The sequence below is a fragment of the Aulonocara sp. 'chitande type north' Nkhata Bay genome, linkage group LG17, assembly GCF_057382095.1.
Source record: "Aulonocara sp. 'chitande type north' Nkhata Bay isolate Kocher_YH1m ecotype deep benthic linkage group LG17, A_spYH_male_GT1.1, whole genome shotgun sequence".
NCBI classification, from domain to species: Eukaryota; Metazoa; Chordata; class Actinopteri; order Cichliformes; family Cichlidae; genus Aulonocara; species Aulonocara sp. 'chitande type north' Nkhata Bay.
The window spans coordinates 15285860-15304505 of NC_141360.1; the positions used below are offsets into that span (position 1 = coordinate 15285860).

General features: G+C 39.2%; 2 protein-coding genes across 7 annotated transcripts in view; one reads left to right on the forward strand and one right to left on the reverse strand.

Annotated features, from left to right (window-relative positions):
- Positions 1-6298, reverse strand: part of zc3h3 (zinc finger CCCH-type containing 3) — a 79611-nt gene extending 73313 nt beyond the window's left edge. For both annotated transcript variants that reach the window (XM_086268256.1, XM_086268255.1), the window contains exons 1-3: positions 6169-6298; positions 2022-3390; positions 1047-1216 (exon numbers count right to left, since the gene is read on the reverse strand). In XM_086268256.1, the coding sequence (XP_086124382.1) occupies positions 1047-1216; positions 2022-3390; positions 6169-6214 (1585 nt within the window). In that variant the 5' untranslated portion in view covers positions 6215-6298. The remainder of the gene's footprint in view (positions 1-1046; positions 1217-2021; positions 3391-6168) is intronic.
- On the forward strand, positions 5504-17256 carry cyldl (cylindromatosis (turban tumor syndrome), like). 5 transcript variants are annotated; one of them, XM_086268260.1, is made up of 15 exons: positions 5537-5654; positions 6760-6860; positions 7591-8055; positions 9273-9530; positions 10503-10581; positions 10658-10833; positions 10950-11112; positions 11951-12092; positions 12523-12633; positions 12713-12958; positions 13068-13200; positions 13550-13658; positions 13731-13849; positions 16019-16232; positions 16309-17256. In XM_086268260.1, exons 3-15 carry the CDS (start codon positions 7624-7626, stop codon positions 16491-16493), a joined length of 2367 nt encoding a protein of 788 aa, XP_086124386.1. In that variant the 5' UTR covers positions 5537-5654; positions 6760-6860; positions 7591-7623; the 3' UTR covers positions 16494-17256. The 5 variants fall into 5 exon arrangements, with proteins under 5 accessions (XP_086124384.1, XP_086124386.1, XP_086124385.1 ...); XM_086268261.1 differs by lacking the exons at positions 5537-5654; positions 6760-6860 and adding an exon at positions 7006-7331 and having other exon boundaries at positions 12713-12804; positions 12895-12958; XM_086268258.1 differs by lacking the exon at positions 6760-6860 and having other exon boundaries at positions 5504-5654.
- The last annotated feature ends 1390 nt before the right edge of the window (positions 17257-18646 follow it).

Consider the following 18646-nt stretch of genomic DNA (forward strand, 5'->3'; position numbering starts at 1 on the left):
GGATGCGTGGATGGCTGGGCCTGGGTCTGGGACTTGCTGATCCTTGGCCTTGTAGGACATGGTCATAGAGGGAGGGGATCAGCTCCCCCTTCCTGGGATGAGGGTACTAGTTGGTTCCAGGATGCTTGACAGGATGTTCTGGTATGGACCCACTCTCTTGGTGGTCTGGGGTGGCTTGGACTTCTTCCCTGTCTGAGGGGAGGTCTGCCATGTCCTGGGTGAGAATTCTAGCGGGGTCGACTGCCCATCGCCTCTTGTCCTCTGGGACTCCCACCTCTTGGCCGTGGGCACCCCATCTAGGGGCAGCTTCCTTCGCTAGCTGGGATGTGTGGCCTTAGGTCTTCAGTACTCTCGAGGGGGCAAATAGCCCAGTTCTCCAGGATCCATCTCTGCCTGCCTCTGACTCCTGGGAGACGTTATTGCGGCTTCCCACCCTCATTTTCAAGTACATTTTGTGGCAAAGACACATACACATTTACACTCCACACTCTCTTTCTCTCTCTCTCTCACATTCACACACCCCACAAGAAGATTACACAGATATATAAATCAGCATTTTCAAATTTTTGTGTTCGAGGTCGTGTATGTTTGTTTTTCTTGCAGGTGTGGTAGACAGCAGTACATAATGCATTTCTATTTGGACTCTATCCTGTTATTATATCTTCATATAAATTACATCTTTCCCTATTTTTCCATGTTTTTCTAAAACTAAGCATATGCCTAACCATGACCAAAGTGCACACAAAACATAAGCATAATGAATAACTCCAGGAAGCAAAACAGGTATGCTTGCTTGATATGCAGCTGGTGACTTTGCGGCTTGGAGTTGTTACAGCACCACCAAATGGCTGTAGAATATTACTGCTCTCAACCAAATAATGGGTGAGGACACGCACGTGTTTAAAAGAAGATTTATCACCCACAGCTATAGGATTTTCTGCGTAAACATCCATGTATGGTTGACACGTCAGCAATTAGTCAAAGCAAACTTTACAGCAGAGCAAAATAACAACTTTCTACTTTGGTCTGTAGTGTGTGCTTCTTACTTGTCTTTGATGAGACAGGGGAAAGCCGCCTCAACTTGTGTCTACCAAACGACACAAGCTCCCTGGTGGGTGTCCTCCTAACTCCTGTGGGAGTCCTGGCCAAAGTATAGATTCTGCCCTGGGGAGAGTGCTTCACAGCTGGTGGGCTCACCTTCTCTGATCCACTGCCACTGTGGTCACAATACAGCAGGCAGACACACAGGACAGTCAGGAGGAGTAAAAAACTATTAAACATAAGAAATCCTAAACTTTGAGTTAATGAACTCTGAGATGGGAAATTGAATGTTTAGTTCCAAAAAAAGCTGTTCAAAGTTCCTTATATCAACTCCGAGTATGTTCACTCTGAGACATGCATGTGCCCATTTACTGGGAACAAGAAAAACATCAGTGGAATATACCATGCAGGTCTAGATTCATATATTTAAACAGTGATTACTACAGTAACACAAAGTTTATCACAGAACCACCTCTTCTTGGGGCACATCACCACGGTCATTTCTAACAGCACACAATCAATAAGAGTTTTATGCCCTGCAACCCTCGAGGCATAATGTGAGGTCTTTCTGCATCTGCATCTGATACCCACCTTCAAGTGACTACCAAGTAGGATTAGCCGGTGTTAAGGTAAGTGAAGCTATCCTAAAGATATCCTAGTAACCATGAATCTGACTGATAATAAGATGAATGTCAGTTACCCCAATAACTGAACCAGAGTTTAAATTAATGCTCTAGAACAGAAATCTCATGTTGGACTTAACAAATCCAGAGCTTTCACTAAACCCTCCTTCTCAAACAGAAACCAGAGGTTAGTATTAGGTAAATCATTTTCACCTTATCGGTGTAAACATCCTCCAAACATGAGCAAAGACACACTGAACGCTTGGCTGATCCCTACTGACAAGGATGCAGTATATATTAGGGGGTAGGGCAGTAAAAAGCCTTAACAAGAGCCATCATGTCATGTGCATTATTCACCTGATAGTAGACCTTCTAATAATCTTCATCCTGCTGCGGAGCTTGAACCCTCCAGGCGAGGAGGATGACAACATGGAGGTGCGCTGAGGTAAACTTAGGGGCACAGAAATCCCTCCTTTCAATCCTTTGTTACTTTTCTCAGCTGTCCAGTGGAAAGCAGATCTACGGCGGTTTGCTGTTGCTCCTGCTGTCCCTGCCACAGATGTACTCTGGCCCCCTGCTTTCCAGCGATAGCGGCTACTCTGTGAGGTGCCAGCAGAGGACACTGCAATACCTTTTTTCAATTTTACAGAAGGAGAAGAACCTGGTTTAAGTTTCCTTGTGGCCTCTCCTTTGTCCAGACTTCTCTGTGTGAGAGTCAAGGGTTTGGGAGATGGAGGCTTACGAGATGTCTTAGCTTGGGCTCCTGCAGAGGACACCCAGCGGTACTTTGAGGTCTTGGCAGCTACAGTGGGCTGGCTAAGCTTTCGAGGTAACTTCTTAGCAGCGGTTCTCTTAGCAACTACAAATGAAGGGGGGCTTTCAATGGCAACTCCAGATTTCAAGACAGATGTTGGGGCAACAACTGCTGACGGTGTTGAAACAGAGCTCAGTGGTTTGAGCTCTGCTCCTGCAGCACTCTGACCCTTTACCCAAGTGAACTTTGATTTATTTGAATATGAAGTATTGACCTGGGCTTTGCTGCTTTGTAAAGATGAGTTAGAGGAAGCTTGTTGTAATGCAGTAGAGAGACCAGCAGTGAGAGTTACCTGAGATGTTTTAGCAACAATCTGTTGAGTGTCTGTACTGGTTATGCTTTTCAGGGAAGGTCCAATCTTTACTTGGGAGCTGCTCTGCTGAATGGCTGAGGTACTGGCTGTGGCTGAAGAGGCCACTTCAAAAGAAACACCAATTTTCTTTCCCTGCAGGCCTGTGTTCCTGCTGTCAACCCTCTGCGTAAACTCTGCTGCTGACCCCATTTTTCCAAGAGCATCACTGTTTTTTCTCTCTGTTGCTACAACTCTACTCTCCGTTGTGCTGTTTATATGTTCTTTTTTCTTCAGCTGAGATATCCCTGATGATAAAGTGGCAGTCCTGCTTCCCGTGCTGAGGCTGGGCAGTGACATGCTATGAGAGTGATGGACAGTGGAGGAGGCAGAAGCTGAGGGATGTCCAGCAGAGGATTCAGGGTTCTTGTTTCTCAGAGAGTACGTTTTCCTCCAACTTCCACAGCTCTGAGGAGCATAGAGTCTTCCTCTGGAGCTGGGAGGGTAGATCATAGATGCACTTTGACCTCGGCCCCTGGCTGGCACTGAAGATTGTGTGTGGCTCTGCTCAGTTCCTGTAAATGGTGTATCGCCATGGGTACTTTTATGTTTGTTGATGAGATCTGGAAATTTGAAAACAGGCAAAAGTATTTTAAAAAGTCCAACAAAAATATGCAAACAAATAATCGTTAAAATTAGCTCTACAACACAATTTATGCCCCATTTCTCAATTCTAAGTTATGTTTTTAAGAATTTAATTTGAATTTGATTTGTAGTTTTCACCATTTACTGTATAGGGCTACCATCAGGCTGCTTAGCCTACAGTGGCCAACATCTGAAAATGTAACACCTAAAGAAAATCTCTATATAATAAAACACATTTTATGACCTCCATATTCTTGATTTCATTGTTAAATGTTTGACAACTTTGTAAGAACCTGCTGGAACCCAGGTGCATTTTATTTAACCTAATGTATTGTATTACTCATTCTTTTCAAACTAAATCAAAAAGAAAAGAAAAAAAGCTAAATATCCACAACTGACAAACTTAATCAGGCCAATACCAATCAACTGGATCAATAACAGTAGATACTGATAATCCACCAACACAGCAGCAGCTATGGAGCACCACAAGTGTCACAGACATCAAAACAAAGCATTTTGTGATTTAATAATTAATTGTACAATCAAACATGAATTAGCAAATCTTAAAAAAACAACAACGTGAACTTCTATTATGTAATTAGACATTAATAAAGTTCATGATATTGTTAACTTAATAGAATAAAATAGAAGGAGGAATTATAAATTAGTATTTCTGAATTAATTATCAATCCATTGATGAACGCTTTAAACGGAAAAAAATAATTTTCAATAAAAATCTCACTAAAAACATTTTTGAATTCAAAACAAATGTAAAAAATGACTTTCAAATAAAGTAAATGGATTAAAAAAAGCAAATTAGGAATACAAATGTGTTTTTTCTGACATTTAAATAATGACTCTGCTCCTCAATTTCAATTTCCATTTTTTACTAGCTGCTTAATTAACTATTACATTAACTACTTGATTAGCTTCTTCAATTAGCATTTCCATAACTCTTTTGGTCTCTGGTGAAAAAGCAATGTAAGTAAGGAACGCAGTCTGGAGCTCTCTGACTGGTTAGAGAGACACAGGCACTGATAAGGAGAAAGTATTTTTTATTTGTTTTTATGCTTTTAAAAAAAAAAATTCCTCACTTTATTATTGTTTAGAACAATCACATATTAGTGACACTGAAGAAAAATAATAATGGGTGAGAGGCGAGTTAATGTTCTGAAAAATACAATTGACAATGTTAAAGTTGTAAATTTCCAAAAAATGAAAAACAGCCAATTTGTCAATAAAAACAAAACGAAATGAAACGAATTTAAGAGAAAATAACTGGGAAAAATATATATCTTCTTTAGTCAATGACATCACTTCACTTTTCCAGGTTAAGCTGGCAGGATTTCCACACACTGAATTCTTAAAATGTATGCCCTCCAATCTGGACTGACAACAACGTCTGTCACATAACATAACATATAATGTAATTACAAGGAGGTATTTCTGTAGTCTATTGATACTAGATAGTGGAAAAGGGGTGGGATTAAATAAGCTTATGCTTCTTCCTGCTCCTTTTTGAACATGGACGTTATTTGGAGTTGTGGTTGCTCGTTTTCCTTTTGTTTGCTTTGTTCATTTGTCTCTTTTAATTCTTTTTTTTTTTATACTTTTTCAACATGTTCAAAATAAAGATTCAATCAATCAATCAATCAATCAATCAATCAATCTGCGGTTGACTGTGTCCTGAGACCATCTATCACTCTTAATCATCTTTAACTCAAAATACAAATACAGAGGTGGTCAGATAGTAACCATAACACAAAGAAAGCATACAAAAGGAACAAGGAACATGATATTTTGAGTGCTATACCTAAAATATCATGAATCGAAACCAGTCAGAAATTTCTACAGTACCAGAGCCGGTGATATTAGTATAATTATTTTAAGGGAGAAGAAATCTTTTGGGCTTTTTTTTTTCCCAAAACGTAATTTAAGGATTTAAGGAAATATCATAACACTTTTTACTCATTTAAGCTAAATATGACTGATGACTGGAAACATGACTGGAAACATTCAGATTTTAGGTCCTGGTGACCGTTTACTTCCCCAGTTAATTGTAATATAACAGTGGAACACTATGCAAATCAGCGTCAGAGCATACTGACAACGGAACAGGCTCATAATACTCCATCCTTTACTCGCTGAGTTTACTCTACAGATCCCTATAGGAAATCCTGGAGACTGACCAGTGTCAGGAAGGAAAGAACATCTTTCAAATAACTCTCATTACTTCCTTCGAGTAAGAGACTTGAAAAATCTGTAGCAGTGAGTTTTTTATGCTTTTCTGGAAGATTATACACTTGTTTTCCGCTCTGTCGCTATGCTATCTAGCAAATTTTTAATACCGGTAACTATTTTAGTACTTTATGTAAATAAATGTACGACTATGCCTTAAAGTTAAGTAATTAAAACCAGGTTTGTTATGGCGCTGTGCTGTCATCACTAGTGCGGGGGACTATAAACAGGACTGAACCTTTATGCTGTTACAGGGAGCTGACACCGACATAAACAGCCATTTACTTGCTTCCAAAGGCAAACAGGAAGCATTCTTCAAAGGACACTAACGGCTCTGTTAAGACACGTGAATATCGTTAAAAAGTATGTTACTGCGTAGAGGTGGCACAACGCTAACTGTTATCCTTCAACAAAACGCGTACGACCGACAAGCTTCAAGCAGCCGTGTTGTGCAAAACAGCCTTTGTTAACCCGCCTGTAACAACTACAATTGTCAACATTTACCGGGAGAGACTTACTTTGTAAAAGGTCAATTTGTCTCTTAAGTGCTTCTCTCTCCTCCATGTTTACGACCACAACCTTTCGTCATTAAATGGCGACGCCCTTAAGAATGACGTATTTCATGTTGGCCAATCACAGTCTGAAGAAAGTCATCGATGTTTATCCTCAGTATTGACTTACAGGCTTGACATTTAACTCAAAGTGGGCCGTAAGAATGAGTAGAATTTTCTTATTTATTTATTTATTTAATTTACTGTTGTGGTGAGCAGAGTTAATTTTATTGGAGACTTAAAATGTTACTAAAACACAATAAACAAAGATAAATGTCTTCAGCTTTATCAAGGCTGTGGTTTCTCTTTGCATGTATATGTAGATGTGTAAGGCCATATGTCTAAATGACTTTGCCTGGTTAAGGCAATGCATGATGCGTGCTTTGAGCAAGAAGAACCAGCTGCCTCCTTTCCAGAAACTACTTTCCGTGCAAAGGACTCCCATTACTGTGCCTGGATTAACCAGGCTTATTCAGACACGTTAATTGTAAGACATTTTTAAATACAATACAACTAAGAGACCACTTTTCTGTATTGATTCTTGTATGGAAATCACAGTGAGAACAAACACAATGACTGAACAAACTATGAACCGACTTTCAGCTACAAAAACAAACAACAATAAAAGGAAGCTCCAAAGGCAGATCACACACCACAAGGTAATTAATTGCCCAGAATTTATCTGATATGCACACATGTATAAAAAAAACAAGCTTCAATTTTCATGTACTACATGCAGTCAGCATTCTTGAGGCTGGATTGTCAGATTCAACTGACAAAGCCGTTAGCTGTCTGTAAGACAGTACTAAGGGCTTCATTTCGTAACCTCGCTATCGTTGATGCGCAGCTGGCTGACAACCGATTTGAAAACATCATTTCGTCATTTCGGGAAGCGTCTCTGTATTTGCGCTTTATAAAGTTTAGAATTCCCTTCGGGGAAGTAGTTTTGGGCCAAAAGTTTGTTCGTCTGGTCCAAAAATGTTTCTATGAACTGTCATGAACAAAGTACCAGTGACGCTGCTGCGAAATGAAATGAAAGAGGAAGTGAAAGTTAAGGCAGCTGATTGGACGTAAAACGAAGAGAGAAGACAGAAAGGAAAGCAATCTCTAAAGTTGCTGAATAATTGAAGGTAAAGCTAACGGAGGTTTCTTTATAAATAAATACTCGCTGATGCAGACGGTCTGAAGGTTTAGAATTATAAACAATGTTGACTCCGTTTTCAGTTTGAACTCTGCTTATTTGTAGAGTTGACATTGTAGCTCGTTAGCCAGCTAGCTTGAGTGCTGGTGTCAAAATTGATAATAGGTATATTGTTTTTTTGTTTTGTTTTCACACCTGTCTGAACAACACATTTGTGCTGTGTGTGTTTTCTGTGTGCCTCTGTACAGTAGGTACCCCTTTACATCTCCTGGCTCGGCAACATGGCATCAACAGAAAATGTGTACTTCATCTTAACAAAAAAGCCAGAATGGATGAGTTTTGAAAAAGCTGGAAGTATTGTTTACATGCCTGAAAATAAGTACATCTCAGAAATGAAAAAATCCCCCCCTCCATTAAAGCTACGAATGTGTTTAATGAACTACTCTAGAATAGACTATGACTTGGAGGCCATGGAGCAGCTGTGTGTAGAGGAAGTTGAGCTGCTGCAGGCACTGCCTGATGAAGCTGAGAGGCTGAGGTGTTTCAGAGAGCGACATGATCTGCAAGCAGCAATGCAACTTGCTATAGGTACTGAAGTGACTGTGGAGGAAGCTGGGAAGAAGCTCAGAGGCATCATTCACTACATTGGACCAATAAAAAAGGCATCTATTTCTTGTCCCATACCAGGATCCTTTTTTGGAATCGAACTACAGGTTTGATGTTTTTTTTCTTACTCCTTCTGGCATATCCAGAAGATATACACATATTATAGGTTTCATTTTGGTTTGAGATTTCTGCCTCCAAGCAAAGACAAGTGGTAGTGTTTCAAACTGGGTTTGTTAATATACACACCATACTACTCTACAATTAAATGGCAAGAGCAGGTTTTTGAAGTGATTTGAACATTTATAAACATAAGTAAATAAGACTGAATCATTACCAGATTCATAAATATTTAGACCCATTGCTCAGGACTGGATTAAAGTTCCTTTGAAAGGAGTAAGTCTTTTGAGAATAATCTTACAAGCTTGGTACATTTTCCTCAACTCTCCCTTGTATTTTTCTTTCAAGCTCAGCCCAGTTCTTCAGAAAGCATGAATGCACAGTCATTTAAAAATATATATATATTTTCTGAGAACCTCGTTTGGATTCAGATCGGAGAAGTTTTCATGGCAATGTGCATCAAGATCCTGAGCACCTAATGGGTGTTAACTCAAACGTACTATGGGTCAAGGTCACGATTGTCATCTCATGGGCAATAACCTGATGAATTGTGATAGATCATGAGCTGGATGAGCTGCCACATTATTGATGTCCCGGTTTAGCTTGGCTGGTCAAGCAGAGCTACAAAGATTTTGAAATGTATCCAGCTGTGAGTAATGGTGGTTGCCATCTTTTTGGGCACTTAAATTGCCACAGAGATTGTCAGATACAATCCTGTCTCACAGACAAATTTAAGTTGTGGAAACATATCAAGGACAACTGACAGAGCCAGTATGAACCATAAAAATGTCTGTATTGTAAAAATGTCTCTAAAGATGATACTTCAACCATTTATTTTTGAATAAATCATTAAAATACCCTCAAATTTGTTTTGGGAGTATTTTAACTTGCTTTGTCATTGTGGAGTGGTGTATGGAGACAACACAAGCAATCCAAAGTTGAAAGGGTGCACTGCTTCATGCTTGAAAAAGCATCAATTTCTTTGTAAGGTCACTATTTTGAATAAGTTTCAAAATGTCTTGTAAAACAGTACACTAATTGAAATCGTATAAATGTAAAAACCTCACAAGCTGAAGCCAGGTGGAGCCATTCAACTCCACAACTGCACAGCATGATTGCAGTTTGCAAAGCAGAACAACTGGTAGAGAAATTTAACTGAGGTCTTGTGTGACATCAGTTTTAATCTGCTCTGCTTCTTTTTCTCCAGGGACCAGACAGAGGAAAGGGCTACTGTGATGGGACCTATAGGGGTGAAAGATATTTCAAGTGTGACAAAAACTGTGGCGTTTTTACCCCATTCAACAGAGTCAGCTCTTTATTACCCCCTGTCCATAAGCCATCCCTACAGTCAGAAAGGCTAGAGTTGGGAGACAGAGTTACTTGCTTCATCGATGATAAATTTCGCTATGGAATGGTGCTGGATTTACTGGAAATAGGTGGACAATGTTTCGTTCAGATTTCCACGGTAAGTAATATTCCATTTTTTTAATTCCAAAATCATATCAAATGTAATTTTGTGCCATAAATCCACAAAGCTTATTCTACAAAATCAGATTTTTATGTTTTCAAAGAAATAATAACAAATAATAGGGACTAAATAATTACCTGTTTAAATTGTAAGCAAACTCTTTGTTATGAAACACACCTGAGATTTACAGCATCATCATTTCATCTAGTAAAAGTAATCACTTAATTACATTTCTGTTGACAATTTAGAGGAGCTAAAGCATTTACCTTTCCATCCTGGCATCAGCAGCTGTGTGTCTGAACATAAACCAGCATGAGCTACATGTATATGACTTTACTGCTTCAGTTGTGCCATACAGTATGATGTACTACTGGATTGGTGGATTTTGTTTTGTTTACAGATCTCGCTGTAAAATGGGTCTAACTGGCTGAAACCCAGCTTCACATTCTGTGCAGGTCACTCGACTGACAGCTGCTCTGTGTGTGAAAATGACTTTTATAAAATAATGCCTTATTTTTATAATGATTAATAAAAAAAAAAATCACATTTAGGATATTCACTCTACAAAATACATCCATGTGGCAGAACACAAATACAAAGACCACAGTCTTAAGTTACATTCATCAGACTGACTAGTGTTTACTAAATGCTAATGCTAACATTGTCATAGCTAGATTCATAATAGCTTAATGTTTGATCGGAGATGGGGATTCAGAACTCACTGGAGTGAGTAATTTAAATCATGCCATTGTCCCAGAATGGTCCTGTAAAAGTCTGGATCTGAATCCAATTGAAAATAGCAGTGCACTGATAATTATCCTGTCTGATGATATTCTGTCATTTACGTGCTCCTGCTTTTCTTTGAGTTTACAGTTACAACCAAACTTTGTTAAGACTCTCTAAAACTGCTTCAGCAGTAGTAGTGGAGTATAGGACAGTAATATTTCCTTTGTCTGTTGGTGTTTTCAGGACAAAGATGAATCTGGGAAGACGGGGGGTGAAGTTAGAGTTCCATTAGAAGCGGTTATCAAAGGAGAGCTGATTGCAGGTTTGAGGTCTTTTTACATTTGTTTGTTTGTTTTACATTTGCATCATGCCTCAGCCAAACACATTTTTCATTGCAGAGGGAGAGAGCATGGATGTCGACACACCCCCAGAAGCTGATACAGATTATCTCTATATGGGTCTGAGTTTGAACTCTATGGTAGAAGTGACTCTGGGTGAAGGCAACACATATGGAATTATTCGCTGGATAGGCAAGCTGCCTGATCGAAGTGAAACTATGGTTGGCTTGGAACTGGTAAGTCTTTACTCATCATCATTTAAAACTGTTTTGCATATTTATGTTTTAGTTTGCGTTTAATGTTGGGTTAAATTTCAGACATTGGTATAATCAGTCTGTATTCTGATCTGCAGGATGAGAACAAAGGAGTGAGTGATGGTACTTTTAAAGGTCAGCGTTATTTCAAATGTCCTGTGAAGAGAGCCCTGTTTGTGAAGCTGAGCTCATGCCGGCCTGACTCACGCTTTCAGAGCACATCATCCAATCACAATGAGAAAATGCAGCCTGAGGACACTGGTTAGTACAGGATGGACAAACCTACACTCTATGGAAAAATGTATTAGGCCACACCTCTTAAGCTTAATCCTTTGAATTCAAGAGGCCACAGGTATATAAGACTCGAGCACCTAGCCACGCAGTCCGTTTTTCCAAACATTTGTGAAATAATTTGTTGGTCTAAAGCTCTCACTGAACTTGAGTGTAGTACTATAATAGGATGCCACCACTCCAGCAAGTTTGTGAACTTCTTCCTCTCTCAGATGTTCCATGATCTACTAGAAGTGTTATTGTTGCAAAGAGCATGTGTTTAGGAACCACAGCAATGAAGTGGCTCTGTTGTTTCAAAGTTCTTCTGGCATTAACATCAGCACAAAAACTGTGCCAGGAGCTCCACAGCTGAGCTCCTGTAGATGTAATTAGTGTCCCAGTGCTTTCTTCAATGTAGTTTACATCCAACTGGCCGTGAGTGACCCCTTGTTCACAAAGGATTATTTTATACTGAAAACAGCAAAAAACAAAACAAAACAAACTACATTTTGGTTGAGTTTGAACTTTTCTGGCAGCAGAGGGAGAATTAATTTGCAAAAATTAAGCTTTGTTTCCTTTTACTTACTTGAAACATGCATTTCTATTTTGTCTTTCTCTATACTTGTCTTTTTTTAATATAAAGTATCAGTAGTGTTTACTGTTTGTATTTTTGAAGCATTTTTAGCAGCAGCATCAAATGCAGTGCTCCAGTTGCACATTTGTCCAACAGCTGACTGTAGCATACACTTTACAACAGCCATTTGGACATCTATATCTGTTATCTGTTTATATACATAACCACATATTTGCTGTTTATGTTTTGATTTAGTGGATCAAACAGACCACAGTACAGCTGAGTTGCAGACTGTTCCGCCTATGAGCACAGAGCAGGTTAAGCAGCTTCTGACTGGACGAATGAAGGGGATTCAAGGACACTGTAACTCTTGCTACATGGACGCTGCCCTCTTCAGGTCAGCATAATAAATTATTATCCTGTGGTTTTACAGTTTTAAATAATGCACAGCTTCCCCAACAAACGAATTTACCTGTAATGGCTTTTAGCTAACTAGCTAGCTAGCATTGACATCATCATCAGTGCAGATGCCTTGTCCTGCTTCTACTGGTTAGAAATTGTTTGATGGTGTCTCCATTTCTACTATATTGTTGGTATACCAGCTACTGCAATTGAATGCTGTACTGTACATTCAATGTGTGGGTACAGAGATGAAACCAGTTGTGCATTTAACATAGCAAATCTAATATGAAAGCAGTTTCTTTAACTGCATTTTCAAAGCATACTGAAAGGATTCCAGTCTGACTTTTTATTATATTTTTAAAAATCCATAATGTTAGGGAATGTACAGTTCTTTATGTTAACTTAGTTTCTTTCTTTGCTTTCAGTTTGTTTTCCTGCTCTTCCGTGTTGGACTCCATGTTGTTCAAATCAACAACACCTCAAGATGCCCCAATTCAGAGAACACTGCTCAATGACATAGTCAACCCCCTCCGCAGGTCTGTGTTTTGATCAAATCATCACATGGATTGCATTTTATTTTTGCTGTTATGAAAGTTCTGTGTGTGCCGTTTGCAGTAACGGCTTTGTGGAAGGAAGACACATCATGAAGCTACGACAGCAGCTGCAGAAACATGGCTACAGCCAATCATTCACCACAGATGAGAAGGGTCTGCTTATTTGGGAAAGCTTTTCTGGAAGGCATTTGTTTTGTCTTAAGTGGTTGAGTTTGAAGTATTCATGTTACTTTTGTCTTTCAGATCCAGAGGAGTTCCTCAGTGTCATCATGCACCACATCCTCGCCCTGGATCCTCTGCTAAAACTGTACACTTACTATAGCTAAATTACTGTCTCCTGCTGTACTGTATAGTATAATGCATTTTGAGACTCATACCTGGAATGCAGACTATTCTTGTGTGTTCTCCCATTTTAGATCAGCTGCAGGTAAAGTGCAGGAGAGTTACTGCTATCAGATTTTCCTGGACCAGAACCACAGACTAGTTCTGCCAACAGTGCAGCAGCTACTAGAACATTCCTTCCACAGTGCAGGTCTTAAGCTGGCAGAGGTGAGAGCACTTCATTGTTAGGCACAAACTTTAAAGTGTCCACTTTCACTTTTGTTTTATTGCTTAACAAATTAAAAATATAACGATATTTATCAGAATAGAAGGACAATCCTGTATTATAATATTTCAGTTACCAAAAAAATGGAAACTGTTTTTTTCCCCCACAGATTAATCCAAAAATGATTTAGCTGTTTTCTCACAGACATGTAATAGACAGACTTGTAATGGTTGGTTCTCCAGTAGATGGCTCTGTGGGGAAGCTTTCTGAGCAGACCACCTGGAATCTGATCACTTGAGCGTATTCAGTCTGTGTGGTCTTTCATCTTATTTCATCGTACCATCACTCCAGGTGCCGTCCTGCCTCATCCTCCAGATGCCTCGCTTTGGGAAGAAATTCAAGATGTTTGACAAAATCATCCCCTCTCTGGAGCTGGATGTCACTGACCTCCTCTCTGAAGGTCAGATTAAGAATACAAACTCACAGCGACTAAATTTAACACAGTGAATACAACGCACGGTGTGTTTTTCAGGTCCCCAGCAGTGCATGCTGTGTGGAACCCTGGCACAGGTTGAGTGCGTCGACTGTTTTAAAGATCCCCTTTTCAGCCCGACAGGATTCAAAGTCTTCTGCGAGAAGTGTTCAAAACAGGTTTGTCACATTGTTTTAACACCTGAATCATTTTGTTTGTCTTTGGCTTAATTTGTCACGGTAGAGGGAATGTATTGACGTCATTTCTCCATGTGAAACCTCCCACCTCACCACAGTTTCATCAGATTTAGCTGCTATTAGGAGGTAGGACTCAGATATAGAGAGGAAACAAATTAAATCACAATCAAGGCTGATCTGTACTGCAAACAAGTGGTCTGTCAGTGTTGAACATGCACTAAAACTAGAACTTTGACTTAATATAGGTCATCAAATTTTAGACCGAAATCCCAGTTGGTTTGAGAGATATTTGTTAGCTACCTGTTCAGATTTTTTTTATTATTACTGTATAATTATTGTGTATAATATTGTGTATTTATCTGGCTTTGCAACACATGGTGTTGTTTTGCTTGTCTATATATAAAAATCTATGCTTGGCTGCTTTCTGAATCAGTTTGTGCACTGAATTGAACAGCAGCTAATTAACTCTGCTCTTGGTGCATTACATCACCTGCTCACCGTCTGCTGTTTAACTGTTGGTCCTAGTAAGTACTGCTGAAACACTATATCAGTTCAGTGGCATACTATCAAGCCTCTAAATGAAACACTGTGCGAAAATTTGAATATTTTATGAAATATTTAAATTAATTTTTGTCAGACATCAACTAGTGTAGGCTAGTGTATGTGAAGTCTTCCTCCTTTCCTCTTATACATACAGATAGCAAATGAAGGACGTACACAGATAACTAGGTCATCCACTTAAGTAGTGCGTGACTAGAGCTGTGCCTTGTCATGTTGTTGAATACATACATTTTTACATGATATAAAAATGTCACATCACAATATCTGTGATATAGCAACACCCATGACTACAATGACTGAAGCCCAAACATATCTAACAGTGAGAGCTGAGTGTGAGGCTCTGATGATGATTTAGTAAAAAGCACAATGCTCTGCAAAATGTGCAAGAAAGCTCTTCTGGAGCACCTGCTAGCACTCCATTCAGGAAGAGCAAACTGGATGGTGGTAAACGAATGCTGTAAGCAGCTGATCAAGGAAAAATATTTCTCAATTTCAATTTTATTATTGAATTTATTTGTTGTATTTTCAATTAGCTCTGTAACATCAAGTGGATGATATTTGGTAAATGAGTTTTTGTGACTTCAGCAACATCGGTGTCATAGTTTTTGCCAGAAAAACCTAAATACATCTAACAATACACTTTTAAGCAATAAATTGCAAACATGTTATTTGAATCAAATTTGATACAAATTAAAACTCATAAATAAAAAATTATATATATTTTTTATTTGTTAGAAGTTTCGCTAAACACACCATTTTCAAAAATTTTGAATTTTTCAGCATATATTAGAAGGTTCAGGCTTTGCAGTCTTTCTCTTAAAACACTGCTTCAGCTCATGTTTTATCCATTTTCGCCGTCTTCTTCTTCTTCCCAGATGGTCTAATTTGTCTCTGCCAATAAACCATCAACATATATTTTTATTGAGACCAATTTAGCCCTCATGCTACATTTTTGCACAGGGCTGATGTGCTTTGGGACCTGTAATGCGTATTTTTTTTTCCCAGTTGTTGTTAGTGGCCTCTCCAGTGTTTCTCTTTTCTGTCTTCTCTTTCCCCTGATCCTCCAGCCTAGGAAAATGTCCCACTGGGTATTTCATTGGAATTGAAAGAATCTGAGGCTTTAAACTTTTAATGGTGCCCCAGTGCTTGTTTGGTTTTGGGAACTAAAGGAGCATTTGGACGCAGAGATAGCTAATAATGTCATACTTTAGCTAGGCTAAAGCTGTTTGGGGAGATGTGTTTTGTCCTGTTTCGTGTTGGTAGTCTCTCTGTGCTCCTCTTTTCTCTCTTCTCATTCCTTCCATCATTCACCCTGGTTCTGGTGGAGGTCTCTTCCTGTTTTAACAAAAAACTTTATTTCCCTCATGTTGTCACCAAATGCTTGCTCATCGGTGATTGATTGTAGGGATTGTGTCTATACTATTATAGGATCTTTATTTACAACATTATAGAGTTGTCTCAAATATCTCCTTTGGTTTAGGGATCATTTATAGACAATGAACTAAAGTTACTAATGTGAAATTTAACAGTGGCTACATAGATATAAAATAGTGACTATTTACAGGTCTAATAGTGTGTATGTGTTTTCAGGTGCACTCCCATCCTCAGCGTCGCAGCCATAAACCAGCATCCCTGGAAATCCCAAAGGGTTATGTTGGACGTAAAAACCCTCACACTATGATCAGAGACAAAATGGAGCTGTTCGCTGTGCTCTGCATCGAGACAAGCCACTATGTGTCCTTCGTCAAATATGGACCAAACACTGAGGACTGGATCTTCTTCGACAGCATGGCAGACAGACAGGGTAAGCGGGATATTTAATATGCATACACAAGTTAGCTCTGAGTGCATTTTGGCTCACTTGTGTGTATTGCGTTCAGGAGAGATGGATGGCTACAACATTCCAGAGGTGCAGCCCTGCCCCGAGGTTGGTGAATACCTGGAAATGTCCCCCTCCGAGCTGGCCAACCAGGCACCTCGAGATATGAAAGGTGTAGCAAAGCGTCTCTTCTGTGATGCCTACATGTACCTGTACCAAAGCACCACTATGTGCCTCTATCGCTGATGGAACTTGAGCACACTGGACGTTTTGCTATTTGTGTAATTTCTTTTTGCTGCATTGTTTTTTTTTTCTTTTGTTAACATGCAAATATCTTAAATGTGTGTGTGGTGCTTGGGTGCTGGAAAAAAATTATAGCGACAATAATTTTCTAATATGGCATGAAGTAGAGGATAAACTGACATTGCTTTCTAAGTAATTTGCACTATAATCTGAAGAAAATAATTACTGGCTTGCAGCATGTGTTGGACATAAATTACATATTGCACTGTAAAAATAGTTTTACAGTTTACTGCTGATGTTTGTAATTACTTTAAATTTTATTTACAACTTGTATAGTGAAAGTAAATGAGTTTTGCTGATGAAAAACCCTTCAAAGTAGACAGTAGTGATGATTCAGTACGGTTCATTAAGAATACCATCTAACCAGCTCTATTTTAAAAGCTTATGTTATATGCTGCTGTTATTTTGGCATCAGATTTGGATGTTGGCTGGATTTCTTTATATATTTAGATATATTTTTTTTATCTTCTGGTATTTAAATTTCACACCTGAAAATGAAACAATGATTTTATTCTTGACAAAGATGTTTCTGTGAGCAACCTAAGAGACGAAAAGATGTTGGGAATAATATCACAGTGGAAAACTGTGCTTGACTGGCTGCTTGGGAGTCCTGGTTGAACTTGTGACCTTTTTCTATTTTTTACTATTACTACTTCTGATATTCAGTAAAATAGATGTCATAAATAAATAAATGCAATCAATAAAACCTTTCATCATCTGTCTTTACTAAAAGAGTTGGACATACAGTGTGCTGATACACATACAGCTTCACAACTATGCAAACTCCACCAACCACGCATCAACCATTTTACCCCAGTGACCGGTGATTTCCAGGCATTTGCTGACTAGTGTCTAGGCCTGTTCAACTGACACCGTATTCAGGAATTTTAACATGTGAGTCCATGAGGACTGATTTCCTTTTGGAACCAGCCTCAACTATCCATTAGAGGAGATTCACTTTTTGGTACTTCATTTTAAGCTTCAGTTGTTGCCACTTCGTGTATTTTCTGTTGTCATGTTTTGGTTTTCAAGAGTGCAGGGAAGTGTGTTCTTCCTTGATGAACAAACTGCTATGCCTCAAGAGTTGGCGGTTCGTCTTGTAATCGGAAGGTTGCCAGTTCGAGCCCTGGCTCTGACAGTCTCGGTCGTTGTGTCCTTGGGCAAGACACTTCACCCGTTGCCTACTGGTGGTGGTCAGAGGGCCCGGTGGCGCCAGTGTCCAGCAGCCTCGCCTCTGTCAGTGCGCCCCAGGGCAGCTGTGGCTACAATGTAGCTTGCCATCACCAGTGTGTGAATGTGTGTGTGAATGAGTGGATGATTGAATGTCGTGTAAAGCACTTTGTGGTCCTTAGGGACTAAGTAAAGCGCTATACAAATACAGGCCATTTACCATTTAAAAACATTTCCACCTCTGTTTCTTTCTCCCAAGAGTAAGCTTGCATGCATAAGTCTTGACACATTTTTGTTTCTTTTCTTTTTTTCCACTTTGAGCCTGAACATAGTCTCACAGGATGTAAAATATTTTTTTTAATATCACACAGCATGTTCAGAAGGTTAACTTGTGTTGTCTCTTTAAATTATTCCTTTCATATTGTTCTTTTCACACAATAAATAGCCATACTGTTATTCACGTTTCCTTCACTGTCAGTGCTCTCATTAACAATGCTTTTCTTTCTGACTTCATTGATGTTAGTGTTTCTTTTAGTGAATAAAAAAAATAGTGGAACGCAGAACGAGCAGGGAAATAACACCTCAGAGTCTTACAGTCAGATCCTAGCTGGAATCTAAAATGCCTGTTGTAACTACATGGACAACAAAATACTGCTATTGTTGACCTTGAGGTGTACTTGGCAGTCCAACAACCGCCGCTTCACTCAGTTCATCAGTCCAACTCTGCGCGTACTACTACTTGCTGTGATGTGAATACACGCAAGTTTTCTTCCATTAAAGTGCAAGCGTCTCCTCAGCTCTGACTCCTATCTCATCTTTCTTTCAGTCGGTGCCTAACTGGATATTTGTCTTCGTTCCGGATGCTTTTGATCCTGCTGCCTACCGTGCTTCCCCTTCATCTTGCTGTGATCAGCTCTCTGAATGAC

What these genes read in the sequence shown, in the direction of transcription:
- cyldl (XM_086268258.1), top strand. Translation starts at nt 7,624, where the DNA reads ATGGCATCAACAGAAAATGTGTACTTCATCTTAACAAAAAAGCCAGAA. An exon ending in CACTGACCTCCTCTCTGAAG is followed by an intron (nt 13,659 to 13,730) that starts GTCAGATTAAGA and finishes TGTGTTTTTCAG; the next exon opens with GTCCCCAGCAGTGCATGCTG. An exon ending in GCGAGAAGTGTTCAAAACAG is followed by an intron (nt 13,850 to 16,018) that starts GTTTGTCACATT and finishes ATGTGTTTTCAG; the next exon opens with GTGCACTCCCATCCTCAGCG.